This window comes from Octodon degus, unplaced genomic scaffold, assembly GCF_000260255.1.
Source record: "Octodon degus isolate 3935 unplaced genomic scaffold, OctDeg1.0 scaffold00001, whole genome shotgun sequence".
In the NCBI taxonomy this organism is placed as follows: Eukaryota; Metazoa; Chordata; class Mammalia; order Rodentia; family Octodontidae; genus Octodon; species Octodon degus.
In genome coordinates, this window is record NW_004524577.1 from 21,834,035 (window position 1) to 21,855,562 (window position 21,528).

At 46.4% G+C, this 21,528-nt stretch overlaps 1 protein-coding gene across 3 annotated transcripts in view; it reads right to left on the minus strand.

Annotated features, from left to right (window-relative positions):
• Map1b (microtubule associated protein 1B) overlaps positions 1–21,528 on the minus strand; it is a 110,913-nt gene that overhangs the window by 15,240 nt on the left and 74,145 nt on the right. For 2 of the 3 annotated variants that reach the window (XM_004623016.2, XM_023703142.1), the window contains 2 exons: positions 10,534–10,616; positions 7,856–7,996 (listed from right to left, as the gene is read on the minus strand). In XM_004623016.2, coding sequence (XP_004623073.1) covers positions 7,856–7,996; positions 10,534–10,616 — 224 coding nt within the window. Of the gene's footprint in view, positions 1–7,855; positions 7,997–10,533; positions 10,617–13,649; positions 13,758–21,528 lie in introns of those variants that run through there. The other variant, XM_023703206.1, reaches the window with a different exon arrangement.

The window sequence follows — 21,528 nt, forward strand, 5'->3', positions numbered from 1 at the left end:
GTTCCAAAACTAGAGCCCATCTGGGTGGTTTGTGCTTTAGCCACAGCAGTCGCAAATATTTTGAATTTTCCCCCATGGGAACTGAGCTTTTAAAGATGCCCTTAAATTACGATATATTAAACTATCATAAGGAGAAAACTGTGAATCATTCTACCACTTATTTACATAAAACCATCTCTTTTGGGCTGGGGAGACAGCTCAGTAGAATAAGTGCTTGCCTGGCAAGCACAAGATCCTGAGTTCAATCCCCAGTACTGAAAAAAACAAACAACAAACAAACAAAAAAACCTCCCTTTTAATCTACTGGACCTGGCAAAAGGCAGCCTGGTCAAAAAATTCTTTTTTTTTGACCAGGGATCAAACTCAGGATCTTGTGTTTGCCAGGCAGGTGCGTATGCCGCTGACCTATCTCCCTAACCCCTGCTCAGAAAATTAAAAGAATTCAGGTAATAATAGTGCATTACTTGCTGTCTCCCTTTAGAACTTGGTAGGCACAAAAGCAAAAAGTTTGTCCACCCCCCTGGTCCCCACCTGTAGATGGGAAGGTGTACATTGTCTATTACAAAATAAAAAAGGACTGCTTTCTGGCATCAGTACACACTACTTAGAACCTAAGTGCTTCCCTCAGCAGATCCTCTGCAAGTATAAATACTTTTTATTGAAGCCATGGTGATAAAAGTGGCTGGATAATTAATTATACAAGCCAGTGGTCAAATCTGCTCCCCACTTGCTCATATTTGAATCCAACATGAGACACTGCTCTCGTTCTTTTCAGGGCAAGTGGAATGAGTGGCTAAGATCACGCTGGGTTCAAGTGTTTTTCAGCACACTGTGTAGTACTTCCCAAGGACAGGAATGTGGAAAAGCAGATCAGGGCCTGAGCAGTGATGGAGGCTTTAATAAAAATGCTGTTTTCTTTCTTACTCCATCTTACGGCCATATGTTTCACGATTTTAGCTTAGCAAATGGCAGCAGAGAATCATGCCATAAATGCCAGATTTCTTGCCATTTCAGCAAACCTCATAAATAAGCTCTGAGTTTCAACAACCGAAGGTTCTATATCCTGGATACAAATGATGAAGGACAAAGTAAAGATCCTGGCAACCCTGAGCCAGCAGTCTTCACTCTTCTGGTCTTATTTTCCTATCTTATAATCTCCTGAATATTTATATTCTAAGGCTATCGCTCGCTCGTGCTCTCTCTCTCTCCCCCCCACCTCTTGCTCTCTCCTGAATTTTCTATATTGGATTACCTAAAATAGTCACTTTTGTTTTACTTGCCTGTTAACCCTAAGAATAACAATTTATGGCTGGGTGTGGTGGTGCATGCCTATAATCCCAGCACTCAAGAGGTTGAGCCAGGAGGATTGTGAATTTGAGATCAGCCGGGGCTACAAAGTAAGCTCCAGACCAGCCTGAACCACATAGCCAGACCTTATCTCAAAAAGACAAAAAAACCCACAATTTATGTGAAGGGTCACAGTACAGCAAAATAACAAAAATGTTTCGGTTTCCCTACATCTTAACTTCGCAGCCTCCTATAAGAAGAGTAAGAATTAGTCACTAGTTTAGAAGCTAAGAAAACTAAAAAAGCAAATGGTAACCATCTTGGGGAGAAAATCTTTATTTCCTGCAAATGGAAACCATCATTGGGTACGTCTTTGCTCAAAATATTTGCTGGGCAAAGACAGGGTTTCCTGTCCACTAATTAACACAGCGTCAACCCCATCACTATTCACTAGGAGGGTTCCCTTGATTCTCATTTCCATGCAGAGAATACGAAAAGTATTCATGTTTTACCGTACAGCTGGGGCAAATCCAGGATAATTCTAACTGCTCAATCTTTAATAGCAAAAATTTAAAATTTAAGTTTGGTTCATTTTAATCTCTTGAAATTCCACTCTAGCTGAGAGGTGGGGTGGTTGAGCTTTAATTTAGCTGGGGACAGGTAAGGATATTCAGTCACTATCAATCACTCTAAGTGTGTCATCACCAAATTAAAGCATAAGGTAAAAAAAGACTGAAGAATATCTACTTTCCATCTTTCCACCTCTACCCAGAGTGTGTCTATGAATGGCAGGAAATAACTGAAAATGAAAATTGCACAGAATTCTGAGGAAATGTCAGGGCATGAGACAGTCAAGAGAGGTCATGAGTTGAAAACTATGAGGTACGGGGCAGAGCTGAAGAGCAAGCCAGCTCTGCTGGACAAGCTCCTTGGCAGAGAGGGAAACTGGACCCTCTGGAAAAACAGCAGCATCCCGTGTGTGAAGAGAGAAGACTGCAGACACCAGGGGCAGAGCATGCCAGTCAGGGTGTCAGTGGAACACCTGCAGAAGTGCAACCTCTTCTTCCTCAATTCCAGACCTGCAGCCCCACAGGCACTATGCCGACTTGGCCTCAGGGCAGAGGCTGTGTCTAAGAGGGTTCAGCTCTCTGAAGGGGATGACGCCCTGCAGTCCCTGCTCATCAGGGGAGTAGTGAAAAGGCTCCGGCAATGGCAGCAGTGGCAAGGAAGCCAGGACCAGTCTGTAGACTTGGAAATAGAAGCTTCTTATACACGTACTGGGAAACCCTCTTAATAACCACAGTAATAAAGATTTCTGGAGAGCAGAAACACATCTTCTGTGGAACTTGGGTGGTCATCTCAACACATGCTATCATCCGGGAGGGGGAACCTGGGATGTGACAGGAGCCTGAGGATGCTGTCAACCACAGTCTGTTCTCGTGGCTCTTACAAGGATGGATGCAGGCATGGAGAGGAGGGATGTGGCTGTGCAACAAAGAAAATCTTTTTTGTTAATTCTTTACCCGATTCAGGATAGTCATACTGAAGGAGGAAGGAAAGTAAAAGAAAGAAACGGCTTGACTGCAGATAATATAAATGAAAAAAGATTTTAATTTCTAAGCCACAGCCTGCTAACTACATTTCCATTTTGATTAGGTTACTTGCTTGGCTGATGAGGAAATACTGTAAGACAGTGTGCTACTGAACTTTAGCAAATTCAGGGGTTCTCTGTACACTGTGACAGAATTGGTGGCTCTGTAGCCAGCCATATAAGCAGTGCTTAATGTCAACCTGGAACGGAGTCTATGACGGGCTGCTAGAGCGTGAGAATTCACCCGGATAGAAATGCTAAAGACATACTGATCGGGTCTGTGGATGGCACAGAAATGAGAACGGTAACAAAATACGGGATGGCAGAACTAGGATATTTATGAACGCTCTCGACATTGGGAGGAAGACAACTAAGTCCGCTTTAACAGCACAGCATCCTAAAGGGATAAAAATGTAAGGTTCAATAAACCAGCAGGGTCAAGTACAGGATCGGGAGAGGTGGCTTAGTTGAAATATCCATGGAAAAACTCGGGGATTTTAGTTGACAGTCAAATGGACTTAACAGGAAGCTAAAGAAGCTTAAACTTCAAGGCCCTGCACTGGCGCATATCTTTTTCCTACTGCCTTGTACGTAATTTTTTTTTCAATTAATAATTGTGATTTCTTTTGTGGGACATGAGATTAAACTCAGGGGTACTCTGGCACTGAACCACCTAACCTACTTCCACATTTTAAAAAATTTATTGTGTAGGGCCGGCCAAATAGCTCAGCGGATTAAAGCGCCTGCAAGCAGGTGCAGGGGCAATTGAGACACAGGGCATGGTGGCGCACGCCTGTAATCCCAGCTCTTGGGAGGCTGTAAACAGGCGGATCACTACAAGGCTGATCTAGTAGTGAGACCCTGAACACCCTGTAGACCCTTCCCTAAAAATACAAAAAAAAAAAAAAAAATCTTTTTTGAAACAGGGTCTTATGAAATTAGTTACTCACGGGCTGGTGAGATGGCTCAGTGGTCTAAAGCACCTATTTAGAACAAGCTTAGCAAAGCACAGGGACCGCGGTTCAATCCCCCAGCACCACATGCCAGCCAGCCCCGCCCCCTGGTGGGCTGAGCTGGCCACACACACAAATAAATAAATAAATAAAATTAAAAAAAAAAAGAAAAAGAAAAAGAAATTAGTTACTCAGGACTAGAAATGATTCTCCTGCCTTAGTAGCGGGGCTTACAGGTGTGTGACAGCAACTGGATCCCCCCAGCACTGGGAACTGAAGCCGGGGACTTGTCCGTGCTAGGTAAGTACCACTGAGCTACATCTCCAGCCCCTTTTTCATTTTGAGACAGATCTGTCCAAGTCACTAAGTGGCCCAGATTGGGCTCAAACTTGCCATTCTCCTTCCTCAGTCTCCCAGAGTGCTGGGGTCACAGGGATGTAACATCACACCTAACTTCCTGTTCTCTTGTTCTTCATGGGAGTCCCCGAATTATTCCAATTACAGAACTCCTTAAAGCCTGTATTCCTCCTTCTCTGACATTCAATCACACATGCTCGTGGTAAGAGTTACTTTTAGACTTATTTAATGAAAGATTATATTGAAAAGTACAGAAGCCACTAACTCTTAGATTTTGGCATCTGGTTTAAGGCACGACATTTAGAGAAATTAGACCAAAAAACCTTAAGTAAGTCTCCTTTGATGATTCCATTTCTTTGACCTTCCCCTCTAAAATGACCTGGTCCTTTTCTCTTTAACATATTTCTTTCTTTTTTTTTTTTTTTTTCCCCTGGAACCAGGGATTGAACTCAAGTCCTTGTGCTTGCCAGACAAGCTCTTATTCTACTGAGCTATCACCCCAGCCTCTCTTTAACACATTTCTGTGTAGTTCCCCAAGACCTACTGAGCTTTAAATACCTCTGATAGGCAGATGAGTTATAAATTAGCATCTCTAGCTCCAGTCTGAGTTCTTTGGCTCTAGGCTCTTCTATCCAATTCTTAGATAATTTCAAGGCACTAAAACATGGCCAGGACTGAACTCCTACATCACTCCCCTGCCCACACCCCATCGACCCTTCCTGACTGAGAAGCAGGTTTGAAGGACACTGAGCAGGGAATACAAGGAACTTTTAACATTTTAGGAAAAACTGTGAGTAAAACTGAGGTGATTAATGGGAACTGTGCTCGTGAAGAATATCTAAGACAATGGGGGTGGAAGACAAGATTATACCCCTTCCTTGAAGATATAACAAGATAAAAGAAAAGCTTTCCAACAAGAGAAGCTGGGAAATGCCCCAGGAGATTTCGGCTTCCCCATCCCCAGATTCCAAAGGTAGATGTGACAGTGGGACAATTGCTCTGTGATACACCTTGATTCATATCTGATCTCTGATAATTCAGACTCCAGAAACCTGAAGTTGCAGGTGCACTGATGATTCTATTTTTCAGTACATTTGTTTTTAGCTATTCTTGTTAAAAAATACAGCATTTTTGCAGTGGTAAAAACTATGTTTCTGTTTTCTCTGCAGTTGAGCAGTACATTCCAAAGACCAAGAAAAGGAAAAAGCCAAATGCCAAATGACCCTTAAGGTTCTCTTGTTACTGAGGCATTCTGTACTCAGACTCTTCCCAAGCCAGCTCTAGGCTACCACCGCTGCAGAAACTGATGCCCACTGGCCCAGTGTAGTGATTTTCAGCCCACAGTAGCTGTGGCATCCCATTGCCATGCGTGTGTGTGTGTGTGTGTGTGTGTGTGTGTGTGCGTGTGTGCATGTGAGGTAAAGGGGATAAAGGCTGAGTAGCTCTGATGGTGCAGAGGGAGAGTGAATTCTACCAGCATCCTCCCCTGCCTTTGCCTGTCCTCCACCTCCCCAACACCACTGGTCCAGAGTCTTTTCCACATGTGCTGAACATTTCTTTGATCTCCAAAGTACCAGGGTGAGAGAGTTACAAGAGCAGTGAAGAAGCATCCGATAGTTTGGGGCCTTCACGATGTGTGCCAGGAGGTAAGGAGCCCACTCCCATAATTTCAAACCCTGGAGAATCTGCCCTTCCACAGAACTCAAGATTATTTTGATAAAACTGTTTCCTTTTCTTTTGTAATGAGTGGCAAACTATGACACAGATGCAGCCCATCATGCCATGTTCTATGTCCATGACCTATACAAATGATTTAATCAACAATGCACATAACACTATTCTTTACTTAAAAGGGTGTTTGTTTTATTTGGGGGTCCAGATGGATGAAGTTCATACATCCTTATGCACAGTCTTTCCAATGATAAACACATTTCTTTATCATTCCTTTGCTTGGTTTCATAGCAAAGAAGGGAAACCAATAATGTGAGTAGAAACCACCCATTGGAAGCTAACTGTAGAACTGCTCAGAAAGGTACCCAAGGGCCTGGAAAGGACCCAAGGGTTCAGGGCTGAACACAGCTTACAAAGAGTTCTCTTAATTGCCTACCATATCAGCAGGCCACTTCTGGATCTCTCTTCCCCCCTGGTGTAAGGTGTTGATAATGTATGTATGATCTGAGTTACTACCAAATCCCCTGAGTACAGTCAGAACTTGAGAACGCAATCATGCCAAAGAGTCTGATACTTCAGGGATCATACACCAAGTTCAGAGCAGTAGGCGATAGGCAGAGAGAATCGTAGCTCTGGCTCTGGAATTTCAATGCAACTGAACAATGGCTTCCTAGGTCTTTACTTCACGTGGGCACAGTGGTGATGGAGACAAATGAGACCTGCTTGACCCTGGCAGCCCTGGAGGGAGGCAGGTCACAAGCTCTGCAAGGGATGGAGCCAAGCTTTCTATTTCAAATGGTAGACAGACCAGCTGTTGTGAGCCCAGAGCTTTCGCTTTGTCTCTTCTGATGGTAATGCAGATGGCCCCACACCCATGGAGCTGGAGCTTCTGGAACCAAATGTCTTACTTCACAGTTTTGTACTGCCCCTCCTCCCACGTTTGGGGGTGAAGATCATTGTGTCCTCTGACTGTGTCTGATGGAACCTTGTAGGTGAGCCCAAGGAGGCCAGGCAGCTGCTGACAGGGCTCGCCAGGGAGGACAAGAGCATGGGCAGCTCCATGCAGAGCCCGGGCTAAGGGAGCGGGCAGGCAGAAAGACACGGGGCCCTTCGAGGTGCATGCAGGAAGACAGACACTGATGGACTCCTCATGACAGGACATCTCTTAGCCTTTCAATGTAGGAATCTACCATCACCTACGGGTAGGCCCCAACCACTGTGCTGATGGCTCTAAACTGTAACTGCTATAAACAAATATGATAGATAAAATATATATGAATTTTCCACTGCCAGGATAAATTCCCAAGCAAAAATACAAGTTAAAAATCTCTCATCTGGTTTTACCAAATGCCATTAACACCTTTTTTTTTTTTTTCAATACTTTCCTTGACTAAGAAATACTTATGACCCAGCTCCAACCCAGCTACCCAACCCAACTACTCCACCCAACCTTCTCCTGGGTCATAATCATGCCGTTTTCCTACCTGTCTCCTTTTCCAGGGGTGGAAAAGCCCCAGTTCAAACTCTGGGACAGGCATTAGAAGCAAAAAAATCAGAAATAATTAAGGCAGGAAAAGTAGGGATAAGTACTGAAAAGAGATCAAGGGAGTGACACCCTAGCCAAAAACCAAGAGAGCTCCGGAGTACTCTTTTAGAACAGGAAACCTGGGTTTTCTCTTGGGCTCTGTCATTTCAAGTTTATCATTTCTGCCATCTGTAAATATTAATGGCCCCACGCCTGCCTCATGCCCATCTATATGAAAGGCACATTGAAAATGGTTCAATTAATAAAGGATGAGGGCTCCAATTCTTTGGCAATGAGCCCCAAGACTAAATAAAGTACTCGGTCGGAATCACCCGGTTTTGCTTATTTCACAGGGGTTATATTATCGCCCACCCTGCCCTTGCTCCCCAGTGCTCTCAAAAAAAAAAAAAAGCCTGCGGCTAATCAATGACCAAGCCACTTCAAGCCGAGACATCCCTGACAGGAACCCACCTCTTGATCGGTGAAAATCTCTATGAAGTTCTGGAAGGAGAAAGAGCCGGACTGGAGAATGAGCTCGCCGGTGTTTTCAAAGCACTGCCCAGTCAGCACGAGCAGCTTGTGACGGGCGGCATCGGTGATCATCAAGCGCACCTGAAATAGGCGAGGAGCATGTGTGGGGGCGGCACCCCACCCCGGGACAGTGACAGCCCCCAGCACAGGAAGTTTACCAGCAATAAAAGGCTTCCATTTCCTGAGATCATTTCTTCCCTGGGGGTACAGCTAGAGGGCTGGAGGAAACATCCACAAACTCACTAAGCAGCAGCCCTTCTTCCCCCATGCCCCACGCATATCATTTCCAAAGCTCTCTACAACCAAGACAGCAGTGGCGGCTGACTTTCTCCCCCTCACTTCCTCCTCCTCCTCCTCCTCAACACAGTCTTCACAGCTGGAAGCATTTGTTCCACAGCTGCTGGGAACTGTCTCCCAATAGCACGCAGTCTGAGATCAGCAAACGTCCCACAGGCTGAGTCCTCATGTGCAGTCCAGTCCCCTAACTGCCCCCTTAGGAAGGACAGGTTCCTGCTAGGGTCTGAAGTCAGCATGACCGCTCCCCAACCCCTGACCAGGACTCCTTTCCTTCCAAGCCATGGAGGGAATGCAGAGTTCCAAATGCAGTCTCCAATGGGCACAGTGCTTGACACTGAACAGAAAGGCAGTGCAGCCCCCCACTCCCACAGAAGTAGTCTTTGAAAGCAAACTGTAAATGGCTTACATGAAAGAACTCTGAACTTTAAGTGGCAGGAAGCCCACTGTCCTTCCCAGAAGCACCAGTCCAAGCACCAAGGTATCTGTTCTGAGCCCGAGTCGCAAGTGTCCAACACATACTACATGCCAGACACCCTTCAAGGCACTAACAGGAGCATTCTGAACCCCACACAACCACCTTCCCAGGAAGGCCACATGGACTCACTGAATGAAACACGTGACTAAGCAATGGTCTCAGCCCCATCTGCTCCATAAGCAAGCCAGGGTTCCTTTAAAAGGTTCTTTATTTTTTTCTTTGCATTTCTCACTCTTGTTTCTTAAACAGTCTCCCTGGACATACATTATTCTTCCAGCTCGTAAGCTGTAATTACCTCCTGAGTCAGTGAGTCCTAGAGAAATCACTAGCCTATCACTTTTCTCAACCGTGTTCCACAGTGCAATGTCAAAAGCTTTGTGGATCTCAATCAGGCAAAATTGGAGCAAAATAAGCTGCAGCACGATAGTTAAAAAAGCAGAAGCAACTCCAACATTCAGCAACTAAGGAACAGACAAACAAATGTGGCATATCCACATAATGAAATAGTATACAGCCACGGAAAAGAATGTGGTAATGATCTATGCTATAACATAACTGAACCTTGAAAAAACTATACTAAGTAAAAAAAAAAGGGGGAGGCAGGGAGATGGCTCAGTAGAATAAGCGCCTGCCTGGCAAGTGCAAGGGCCTGAGTTCAATCCCCGGTTCCTTCAAAAAAAAACAAAAACAAAAACTATACTAAGTAAAATAAGCCAGGCAAAAAGGCCACATTTTGTAGGGTTCCATTTATAGGAAATGTCTGAAATGGGCAAACTGACAGAAAATGCAAGTCGGTGTTTGCTAGCAGCAAAGTGGAGTGAAGAGTGAATGCTCACATGTTTTATTGTTTTGGGGGAGGGCGGGGAATGCTTTAGAATTAGATAATGGTGATGGGTTAACACAGCTTTGTATGTATCCTATCACTGGATTGTATACTCTTTTCTTTTTTTTTTGCAGAACTGGGGATTGAACTCAGGCCCTTGCACTTGCCAGGAAAGCGCTTATTCTACTGAGCCATCTCCCTGGCCCCTAAATTGTATATTCTTAAAGGATGGGTTTTATAGTAACTGAATTATATCTCAATCTAAAAGAAACAAGATAGAACACAGTTAAAGCACAACACTAGACAGTGGAGGATCCTGGGACTCTGGCTACTTGTTGCCCAAGCAACAACTCCTCTGCACCAAACTGCAGCAGAGGAGGCAAGAAGTAGAACCACAGCAACTCCTTGGCCTGAGTGGCCTTGCTTTTGCCAAGTGCTTACATGTTACACTCTGAGACTGCCTGTCACCCTCTCTAGCAACAAAATTTCAGTCAGTACTGCCACACAGTGTCCTGAAACCTCGGACCTCAAAGTACAACATGCGGAGTCAGAGCTGTTAGCTACAACTTCAGTTTCACAGAGGTACAAACTCAAACAAAGACAGCCAATGACGCTGCAGGCCACTAGCTAAGAGGTGGCAGGCCTGCAATCATTAACCCAGGTGACAGGAGCCTAGCTGCCACTCTCCTGAGCACTGCGTGGCCTGCCTAGCAGTGGGATACAGTTCAGGATAACTGAGAATCAAGCTTACAAGACTCCACCCTGCAGCACACGCCCCGTGTGTACCCCCCAACTGCACACTCTTGCCTCCTTCCAGGGCTACAAATAGAGCTCCTACTTTTTACTGCATCTTTACTGGGAGCAGGTGGGGTGATCAGATGCAAAGAAGCAGGTGCTGACTGCTCCAGGAAGACCCCAAGCCCAGGGCTTCTCCCTTCTGGCCCTCACCAGTCCCCACCTGTCTGGCCTGGTCTCCATCCATGAATGAAGTCTCACCCAGACACCTAAGCACCCACTGCTCACCTCAGTGCTGACCGCCTCATCAGAGGGGTTGATCAGGACCACTGTTTCCAAGACGTCACTCCGGTGATGAAGGATCTTTTGTCCTGTAGTCACAAAAACACACAAAGAGGAGAGCTTTAGCTCTTCTAGATGAAAACTGCCCTCCTGTCTCTGGTTCAGGAGGAGAATTTCTACCTCCAATGACAAAGTAGCACAGGGCTTGGGGATTCTCTGCCTTGTCTGGGTGCTACAGAGCCTGGGGGTCCACACAGCAGGCTCGGTGCAGAGCTGGGTCAGTGTGGCCCGAGGCCCCACAGGCTCTCACACTCTCTGGTTTTCAGGGCTGAACGAGGGGCAGCCTTCCCTTATGCCCTAATGGTGGTTTTCATCTGAAACAAGGCACCGATGGATGCCAGGAAAATTCAATGGAGCTCTTGACATTTCCTTTTTCATGGAAATAGGGGATGTTTCTCCCTATCAGCCTTTCTTCTGGTGAGAACTGCACCCAGATTAATTGGGAGCCTTACTGTGAAATGAATGACATCCAGAAGCCCGGCTAACAATTAGCCCAGCAGCCCCAATGGCCTCGCAGGCGGGCTGGGTCTGCTGGGGTAGTCGTTCATTCACTTGCTCATGGAAAAGTGCAGAAACTACAGGCAAACGAAAAGCACAGGACAACCTCCCCCTGGACAGGGTGGCCAAGCTGCTTCCTAAACACAAGCATAGTTGAAGGGGAACAACAGGGCAAGGTGTAGTGAGGGCCACGGAAGCCGGTCTGAGGAGGGCCCCAACTCCGCAGGGCCCCTGGGGCGAGGTCCCCAGCTCCCCACAGCAGACGGGCCCTGGGACATCCTGTGTCTGAGCCAGCCACTCCATTCCCAGGCAGAGGCGGAAGCAGGGACTTGAGTGGGTACTTGTAGGTCTCTGTTAATTGCAGCATTATTTACAATAACCAAAAGGTGAAACAGTCCAAATGCCCAGATACTGAATAAAATGAGGCACACTGTACAATGGAATATTGTTCATCCATAACAAGAGTGGTTCGACGCTACCACACAAAGCTATAAACATTGTGCTAAATGAAGTAAGCAAGGCACAAAAGGACAAACATGGTATGATTTTTCTTACATTAACTACCTCAAATAAGCAAATTCACAGACAGCAGATTAGGGGTTACCTGGGCTAGGGAAGGGGGCATGGGCATCCTGAAGGGATACCATTTTCTTCTTGGAGTGGTGGAAATGTTTGGAAAACAGAGAGGATGGTGATAATATTATTGAACTGTACATTTAAAAAATAGTTAAAATGGCAACTTTTCATATATTTATCATAACTTTAAAAACTAATAATGCACTTAGATTACTAAGACACTTGGAACACTGGGATAGTGGACTTTACTTGGGTAATTAGAATGGTCTGCAAATTGTATTTCAGAAAAGCTGGTCAGGGCACATGACCCATGCAGGGTTTTTTTCCTTTGTGTCACCAAGGACCAGAAGCACTGCAGAGTCCGCCACAAGTTGTGATTCTCCTCCTCCACCACCCATTTTTCCAAACAGCTTGTATTTGCCAATAAGCCCCATCAGACACAGAAGCCGGAAACAAAGGGTCATGGTGCTGAGACTGTCCCAAGGCTTCACCACCTACAGCTTCGTTGAGTCACTCACTTAATCCCCCCAAAGAGCTCCCTGACATAGATTATGGTTGTCCCTCATTACTGTTGAGGACAGAGAGCATATGGAAGAGAATCCGGTGGCCCAGGGTCACAAAGCAAGGAGAGGATCGAGCCAGGGCTTGGGCCCAGGACACCTGGCTCTAGAGCCTTCTGCGTCAGTGGCCTACAGCATTAGCTACTCGGACTAGGATTTGGAAAAGTAAACAAGGCACAGAAACCAAATGCGGAAGGAGAGCTAGGGAAAGGAGTGAAATCAGAGATATGCTTAAAGAAGCAAGAAGACGGAAAGCATCGGAAGGACAATATGGGCAAAGCAACCAGTCAGCTAAATAACAGGCGAGAGGAGAGCACCCCCACGTAAGAGAAAATGAAATGAAGCAAAAGTACGGGGTGCCTTACTCCAAATGCCTCAAAACAGACAAGCACCAGAAGAGGAAAAAAAAAAATCACACCCTCTGAGCAGTCGGAGAAGTGAAGACTGGTTAAAACAAACTAAACCACAGAAGAGAAAGCTTATTTATTATGAATGAAAGTCTATAATTTGTTAAAAGTTGCCCCCCCTTTTGGTTTTTAGTTTTGTTATTGACAACCATCTGCAATTAAGACAAAAGTAGAATAAAAGGGCTGGATAGATGGCTCAGCAGCACAGTGCCTGCCTGGCAAGTACAAGGTCTTGAGTTCGATTTCCAGGTACAAACAAACAACAAAGAAAAGTAGAATAATAAAATGAAAATCAACAGAGACAGGATATCATGTCTGCATCTTATACAATGAATAACCACTAAGACAACCATATGCAATGTATTAATTACTGTAAAATGTGCCAGTAATTGGTTGTGAAACTGTCTCCTTAATATGTTTCTCAATAAAATTATTTAAAAAAAAAAGAAAGAAAATCAACAGATTTTGCCTAAGTGGCCCTAAGCCCTTCCATTCGTAGCCTCCTTGCAACAAAGATCTCAAAATTTCTGAAGGCATCAAGTTGCGACAAAACGAAACTAAAGCCTGCGCCCAGGAACAAGGGAAGCGTCCTTTTGTCACCATACAGTATCTTAGTGCAAGTCCAAAGCAGCAAGCAGCAAATGCCTGCTCCCTGACTGTACGCGTAGCAATTCACTGAAGTGCACTGGAGCAAGGCAGCTGCCTCCTCAGCAGAGGGTGGGGGGACCAGAGCCCGACCCTGCCCACCACACCCCGCACCCCCACCACACCCCGCACTACGCGCACCTGCACAGCCAAGCCCTGCCCACCGCACGCCCTTGCCCAGGCCCGGCGCTGCCCCTCTGCCAGGCGTTCCCTGGCAGGGCTCCTTACCAGCCACCAGAAGGTCCCTTCCTCTTCGGCTCCATCACTGGCCAACATAACAAATGCCATGTGACAGAAGCTGTGACCATCAGTCCTCCCACACCAACTTCCAGACCAGTGTGCACGGGAATCCGATGAAGGCACCCTTTGTGCCCACCTTTGGAATGACGGAGGGGGGACGGCACCAGCGACGTGCACCAAGGTTCCCTTGCGGCTCGGTCCACAAAAGCCTCTTGAGGGCACTTCCCATGTGAAGGAGAGGATGTGAAGAAAGAGGCTCCGTGCGCTCCTCAAGCTGCTGCTTCTCCGCCACGCGACGTCAGCAGGGGCTGGGCCTCCCCAACATCTGGCACAGCCTCAGCCTGACTGCGGGGCTGGGTGCACTCCCCGGCCCCTGGCATCCCGAGGGTGCCTGCTTCCCCATGGCAGACGGCTGCTGCTTTAGTGGCTGAGATGCTCACCAAGTTACATACTTGGGGAATGTCTCACGCTGGGAAACGTGCCAGGCATTCGGAAGCTGAGAGGACACCACCCTTTGCCTGAGAAGGTCTCACTCAGTTGCCTCAGGAAAGAGGTCCCCAGGAAAGACCAGGGTCCAGCTTCTCCCCCACCAGTCTGCTCTGTGATCTTCACGGACACCCCCACAACAGGGGAGTCACACCGGAAATCTGGTACAGGTCAGAGGCAACAAAAGCAGAGACTAGAGGTGGCACCGTTGTGCCACTGCTTCCTTTTGAAATGGTCTCTGGGTTCCTCCCCCCACAACCCAGGGTGATGGAGGGGTTCAGCACAGTGGAGTGGTGCCGTGGACAGGGGTGCTGTAGGCCGAGTCCCTCAGAATCCGAGGAGGATGGACTGGAGACTCCTTGGAGCGGCAGGGTCCTCACAGACAATGGGACTTTTGTCTGTGTTCTTCCCAAGCAGGGTGGGGAACTCATAAAGAAGCCTGTATTTCTCAGTTACGACTGGGATTTGTTCTTTTTGAAAATCTAACAGATTCATTGACTCTAGGTGTCTTTTGAAGGGAAGCTCTTTTAGTGGTTTATGTTTTACTATGTCCAGATGATTTCAAAATCGCTTAAAAGCAAAAGGTTATTCTCCACATAGGGTGCATGTGTCTCTCCCTGCTACGGAGTTTAAGCCTCATCTGAATGCGCATGCGCACACACTCGCAAAACACAGGCTCGCTCCTTGCTGTCAACGGCTGAACTGTTAGCTATCACTGAGGCACAGCCGTGACCAAATCTGCACAAAGCTCAGAGCCTTCTCTCGAACACTGTGTGTGACAGCGCGTGCACACACACACACGCGCACACACACACACACACACACACACACACCATGAATGCAGTAACTAGAGGCTGTTCCCTTTCTGCTCTGCATGGGCCGGGGCAACCCCACCACTGCAGACTGAGCCAAGTGACAGCTGCTGAAGAAATGGCCAAGGGTGGCGGGAAAGAAGGATGGACCCAGAGCAGACAGGCAGCTGGGCCCTGGAGCAACCCTGGTGTGAACAGAAGCCAGAACAGCTAAAACCTCTCAGTCTGCAAGGGCACGTAACTAAAGGTCTTAAGCATGAATATTTATCTCCTTTTCCATTCGTGATCACAAGCTGGAACTTTATTTCTACAACTTCCTTTTTCTAAAAAAGTTTTGCAAGCATAACTAGAAAAGGTCATCGAAAACTAAAGAAGTTCTTTGCTTTCTATTCTATATGGATGGGAGATGAGGAGGGTCTTGAATAATGGATAATGAGGACTAAGAGGGTGGGGCTCTCTGAAGCTCTCCCTTGTCCCCTTTTCCTATCCCATCCCCATCAGCCCTCATGCTACCATGGCTTCACTGGTCAACTCCTTCCAGCCCCCTGCCAGGTGAAAGACAGAGTGGGTTCCCTTTGAAAAGGCACTTGACATTGAGATCTAACCTTACAGAAATTCCCAGAGTGAAGAAACAGAAACCATAGAGAAGTTAAAGGAGATTACAGGGCTACGAAAGGAAACACATGGGACTAAGGAGGCCTGGGACCATTTAGCTACAAGTAAGGTCTAGCAGACGAAGAAGAAGGTACATACAGAAAATGTCCTGGTGTTAAGGAGGGATAAGGGCATGTATTTAACTCTGTCTCTGCACCATAATGGATTTCTGGAGAGAAAACCTCTCACCTCAAACCCATGCATATAGAGCATTCCCCAGGTAAAAATGTAGCTACATGGATTAAAAACAAGAAATGAAAGGTGCTCTATGCAGGAACTAAAATTACCAACAGGTAATCACCAACAGGTCTCCCAGCAGCTTTTAATAACAGCATTTTATGTGAAATTCTACCCAAGTCTCTTTGCTGCAGGAACTCACATACTACACAAAGCAAATGTGTGGTCAGTCTAAAATGAAGTGGAGCAATAGGGGAAGATCTCACACTGGGACACACAGCAGGCATTGGCCCAGCAGGAATGATCCCGGGCTCCCTTAGGAGCAGCACAGAGAGGAGAACGGCCTATTCTAGAGCCTGTGGTGGTTCTCTGTGCTCTTTTATCTCACCTCAAGCAAGAAAGTGTTGGGTGAACACAAATTTTCCCTGTAACAGGGCTTCTCAGTGGCCCCAATTACCAGATCTCTTTCTCAGGCACTCCAGGGTTGGGGCTCTGGAGAAGCATCCAGAAGCCTAGGCAACTACCCCAGTCTTCCATAAGCTTTCCTCTTGTTCCCTGGAACAAGAAATCACCTCAGCCCTGAGGGACAACATGACCACCAGGCAGGTCAGACAACTACGTGCCTTCACCTCTGCCACAGAGATACTGTACTGGAGAAAACAAATATGTTAGGGAGGTTGGTATCTGCTGATTGTCTAGATCCCCAAGGACCAACAGGGTCAGCACCAAAAATGAAGAGAAGTCAGCTGTTATCAGGAAATACACAGAATCCCCCTCTGGAGAGTCTGTTCCTGAGTCTGGAGGGACTCTGATTTCTCTGGGGCCCTCACATCTCAAATCTTCATGTTCACCTTTTTCCCTTTCTCCACCAGGCTTGAAAAAGAACCCTTTCCATGCTGTTATCTCCAAGATGTCAAGAATCATAGATACGAGCCAGATTCGATAGTTGCACACACTGAGGGCACCTTCTGTGGGAGCTAGGTGCTATCCCACCTGGATCAATAAACAACTAAACATGGGCTAATATGCAGAAGAGTTAGTGACAGCATCTAATCTTTTGATCACCAGAAAGCCCATCCCAAGAACAGCAATACAACTTTACACGTGAAGAGTGCCTTAAGAGTTTGGTAGGCACTCGGTCCTTTATTAAATAGCATCCTCTTTAATCCTCATAACACATTCCTAGGAAGTACTAGGTGCCAGTATCCTTTCCCCTTTGTCATGGGCCAAATATTTGAGGTCTAATGACTTGCCCAGGACCTCACAGCCAATGTAGAACAGCATGACTGGGGCCAGGGTCACAGCCATGCCACCATCCCCTTCTCCTTTTCCTGTTCTATTCACATCTCAAATGAAGGCTTTCAAGTTGGGAGGCCGAGATTCTATTCTGTAAAAGGCACACACACACACAGCCTGGGCTTGCTGCTGAGTTGTGGGAAGACCATGGGCTCAGCCTGGGCAGGCGCCCTGGGCACCCACACAGCTCAGAGGCCAATGCCTTCTTTGTTTCCACTGAACAATCAGCCAGCTTCTCTCCCACCTGTCCCCTGATTCTAATGAATTTTTGCTTCTGCATGTGTTTCTTCGCTGATGCATGTTCCAGAATAGCACACTACTCTTCAAATTCTGTTTTTAGAAGAATTTTAGAAATTAAATAGTTCCGGGGCCGGGGAGATGGCTCAGTAGGATAAGCGGTTGACTGGCAAACGCAAGAATCTGAGTTCAATCCCCGGTTCCGCAAAAAAAATAAAAAAATAAAAAAGAGAAATTAAATAGTTCCATTGTAAACAAGTTAAGGACACTGTGATAATCTTTTTTAAATATAAACAGGTTGATCATTTCTTGGGAGCAGTAAAACTTGCTTTGCTCACCTTGTATGTCTTGGGTTATGGAATTTGGTTATTACCAAATTTAACTCTGTACCTCATCTTCTCTAAGTTTCCTGGACTTCGTAGCTGCATTGGTCTGGTTTTCTTTGTGCCCTTCTACCCACCCCATCCTTCCCTTGGTGCCTCTGCCATCTTCTGCTTTGTTTTCCAGATCTTTATCTGCCTGTATCAACAGCTGACAGGGCTCCCGGGCTCCCTACGTTCTCTCCTTATTTCAGAGTGTTCCCAGCAGGCCTTGCTCCTGCTGGCAGAGAAGCCTGTTTCATGTTTCCCATCTCTCCTGTCCCAGCTGCACACAGTAGGAGCAGAGGGCAAGACAGCCTGAAGGTCGTATCTTCAGCAATGCACGGATGCTACAGATTTTTTTTTAAAAAATGCAGTGAGTGCAGGCGGTGAGTGCAGGTGGTGAGTGCAGGTGGTGTACCCACTATCAGGGAAGCCAAAGCTGATACAGGTCAGCATCCTCAACATTTATTACTTTACCACTTTACCATTTATGAAGGATGGCCAAAGCATGTGATGGATGAGTGGAACCCATTCATTCAAGTAATAAAAATTCTACCACACTGAAAGACACACTCCATCAGTTCCCTACAAAATACTTCTTCCCTACTTTGAACACTACTCCATTGTTCTTGTCACTTTCTGAAGCCGCTCTGGAACTGCTCTTTCATGAGGGTCTTTAGGTGAGCTATGGTGGCTGCCCTGATGTCTTGCACCAACCTTTCACGGTCATTTTGACTTTGCAGAAGAGCCAGAATTTGCATGGAATTTGCCAGAGCCTGTGAACAAGATGGATGAGGACACACTCTCGAGCTTTTATGAGCCTGCCTTTCTGGAAGATGGCACGCGGCAGTAGCACTTGTCTCAGTTTTGATCATATCTTATAAAGACATTCACAAGAGAGGACTCCCAGAACTGCTTCAGAAAGTAGCAAGAATGGGGGAGAAGCAGGTTTGATGCAAGGGGAAGCATTCTGAAGGAGATTAATGACAATACATCTTTCATTACGGTTTTTTTTTTTTTTTTTTTTTTGGCGGAACCTGGGATTGAACTCAGGCCCTTATTCTACTGAGCTATCTCCTCAGCCCCAAGAATCTTTTTTTGAGTTAGGATCTCACTATTTAGCTCAGGATGGCCTTGAACTCACTACGTAGCCCAGGCTGGCCTGGAATGCATGCGATCCTCTTGCCTCAGCCTCCCAATTGCTCTGACGTGCCTGGCTGGAATAGTTTTAAAACATAAACATTCACCATATATTTGGATTGTCCTTGCTCACCTAAGCCACATGCTTCTGCATTTACTCACTGAAGCCTCAGGATGGCAGATCTAAGGCTCCAACTTGGCCTCAGCCTAAAACTGGGCAGAAGCTGCAGTGTCCTGTTCTTAAACAAAAGTGCTGCAGACCAAGGAAAGCATTCATATTCCTGCGCATCAGAATCCCTTCCTCTGCCTCTAGGGTGTGAGGGTCCAGCAGCCAAGACCACCAGTACCCATGAGCCTCAGGAGAACCTGTCACTCTTATGGTGTAAGGAACCGGAGTCCTCGCCTCCCAGAACAGCAGGCCCCAAAGGAGCCCTGAAGACCCCAGCCTTTCCACCTGCGTCTCCCTCTCATTTTACAGAACAGGAAGCTTCATTGACAGGAGCGACCTTTCATGGGTGAAGACCTGGACTGGTACAACTGCCAGAGGCGGTTGGGCACTTGTAGTTGATGGTGTGCGCTCAAGTGCTCACACTATCCCTCATCTGTGAGGTACTCTAGCTTTAACAAGATTGTCTAAGCACACTGGACTGACCAAGGACAATAATTATTCCTATGTGATAGATGGGGAAGTTGAGGCTGAGAGGGCGGATTGTTGAAGAGTTAGCTGTCCTTATTATGGAGATCATAAGACAATGAGCTACAAAAAGATGCAACCTTTCCAACTCCCAATCTTCCCTTCCTCACCAAGCCTCACTATTTTTTAGATTATCTGAGGAGGTTACAGATCCAAATCCTGACTTTCTAAAACTAAAATTTAATGGTGATACATTTGGCTGAGAATACCATAAAATAACCCAGCAGTTGAGATTTAGATTTGGGGGATATTTTTTATTTTAAGGGACACCTGCTACTTGCCAAGTATTTAACCAATATCAGACAGAATCAGGAGATTACCAATATCAGCTACTTTTATCTCACAAGCAGTACACTTCTTGCCTGCTGTGAATAGTTTGGACCAAAGGGAGATGTGACAATTAGACCTAGCTTTGTTGAGAGAGCAAGTTTAGTGTTTCTAAATCTTCTGTCATCCTTGTAAGAGATGCTGTATTTCTCTCCGGTTAAGATAATGTGAATCACTTACAGAAGGCCTGGTTTTCTGGAATTTAATTCAGGCGAATCAGTACCGCTCTCATAACTCTGGATGGGATGGTACCTTGCCCTGCAGGGAAGGCGGGTTAGTGGGGAAGACTGGGCATTTGGACAGTCTTCAATTCAAGGAACAGAAGTCTGAATAGAGTCTGAAACATAGCATGAGTGCAGTCAGATGGGATAAAGGAAGAGACAAAGTGGTTATGATATGCTAGGCCCACAGCAGTGAGCTGGGGGGCACACTGTGTGAGGAATCTCCGTGGGACCCCAAGTGGCTCTGTCTAGTAAGCAGGCCGAGCTGGAAGTCCGTGCTGAGCTGGTAGTCGGGCCCTGACCACGGCGTCCCGGTTGATGCTCTTGGACAGCACAGTCGAAGCCTCCTGCTGAAGGGTCTCAGGCAGTGCACCTATTTGAAAGGCTGGCAAAGCCCACTGAGGATGACAGAAAATGTTACTGATACCCCACTTTCTCTGCTTCCCTTCATTCCAACCACCCTGACGCGGTCTAAACCCCAGGACTGTTCTGAGCCCTACTATAAATCTCACGCCTCAAAGAAAGGAGAGCTAAAGTAGACTATTTCAGAGACATCAAGTGACCCACTGAGAACTCACACCTGATTTCAGTCAAAGTCACTCTTAGTCTGCTGCTTCGACACACGATCTAGATTCTGGGCATGGTTTTATTTTCTCTTGGAGGCCTGGGATGGGGGAAGACCACTGCCAGCAGTTGTAGTTCTCAGAAGCTACTATTTCCTAGAGCCACTCTGAGGAGCTCACAAGTCCCCCCCCCCCCCCGCCCCAGCTCTGCGATTCAGGGAGACCAGGGAAAGGCCCAAGTGCTGCATTCCTGCCACCTCCAGGTGATTCGGATGGCTTGTGGCTGTCTCCTGGGAGGCACGAGGTACCGTGATGATGAATATCCCACAGATCAGTTACAACAGAACAAGTAAGCTCATTTAAAATCATCCTCATGTTTTTACGTATGACTATCCTAATATCTGAGCAAGCTGCTAGAAGCATTTCCCTTGGTGCCAAGTGTGATCACGAAGGCTCCACCAACTTTTCTCAGTAAGTACTGATTCTCAGAAACATTTGACAGGTTTAGCTGACAGGTAATTTCCCTTATCTCCTACCAGGGAAACAGCTGACCTTTTTGCCTTCGTGTGTTCCTATTAGAATCAAATCACACTCTTCAATGCAAAGCCAGCTGCCTTAAAAAACTGTATTAGTCTATTTTGTTATTTGGTTATTGAAAGGAAAAAACACAAACACACATAGCAGGCACAGCACGTACTAAAACTCTAACAACTGCTGACCTCTTAGCAAGACTTTAGCCACTGGCTGGCACAAAAAAGCGTGAGCTGATTTTTTCTTTCCCTAGTAATGTCTGGAAGGGACGAATCTACTGGCAGAGGCAACACTGGACTAGACACAGTAAAGCACCTTGTGATCTCTCAGGAAGGATTTCTGTTTGGTTTTGACACCGGAGTTTTCTATCCAGCTCAGGCCAACTTCAAACTCAAGATCCTGTTGCTTCAGTTATAGGCTGTGTACTACCACCTCCTGCTCAGGGAGGGACTTCTTTTTTTTTTTTTTAATTTTTATTTATTTATTTATTTAGTGTGTGTGTGGCCAGCTCAGCC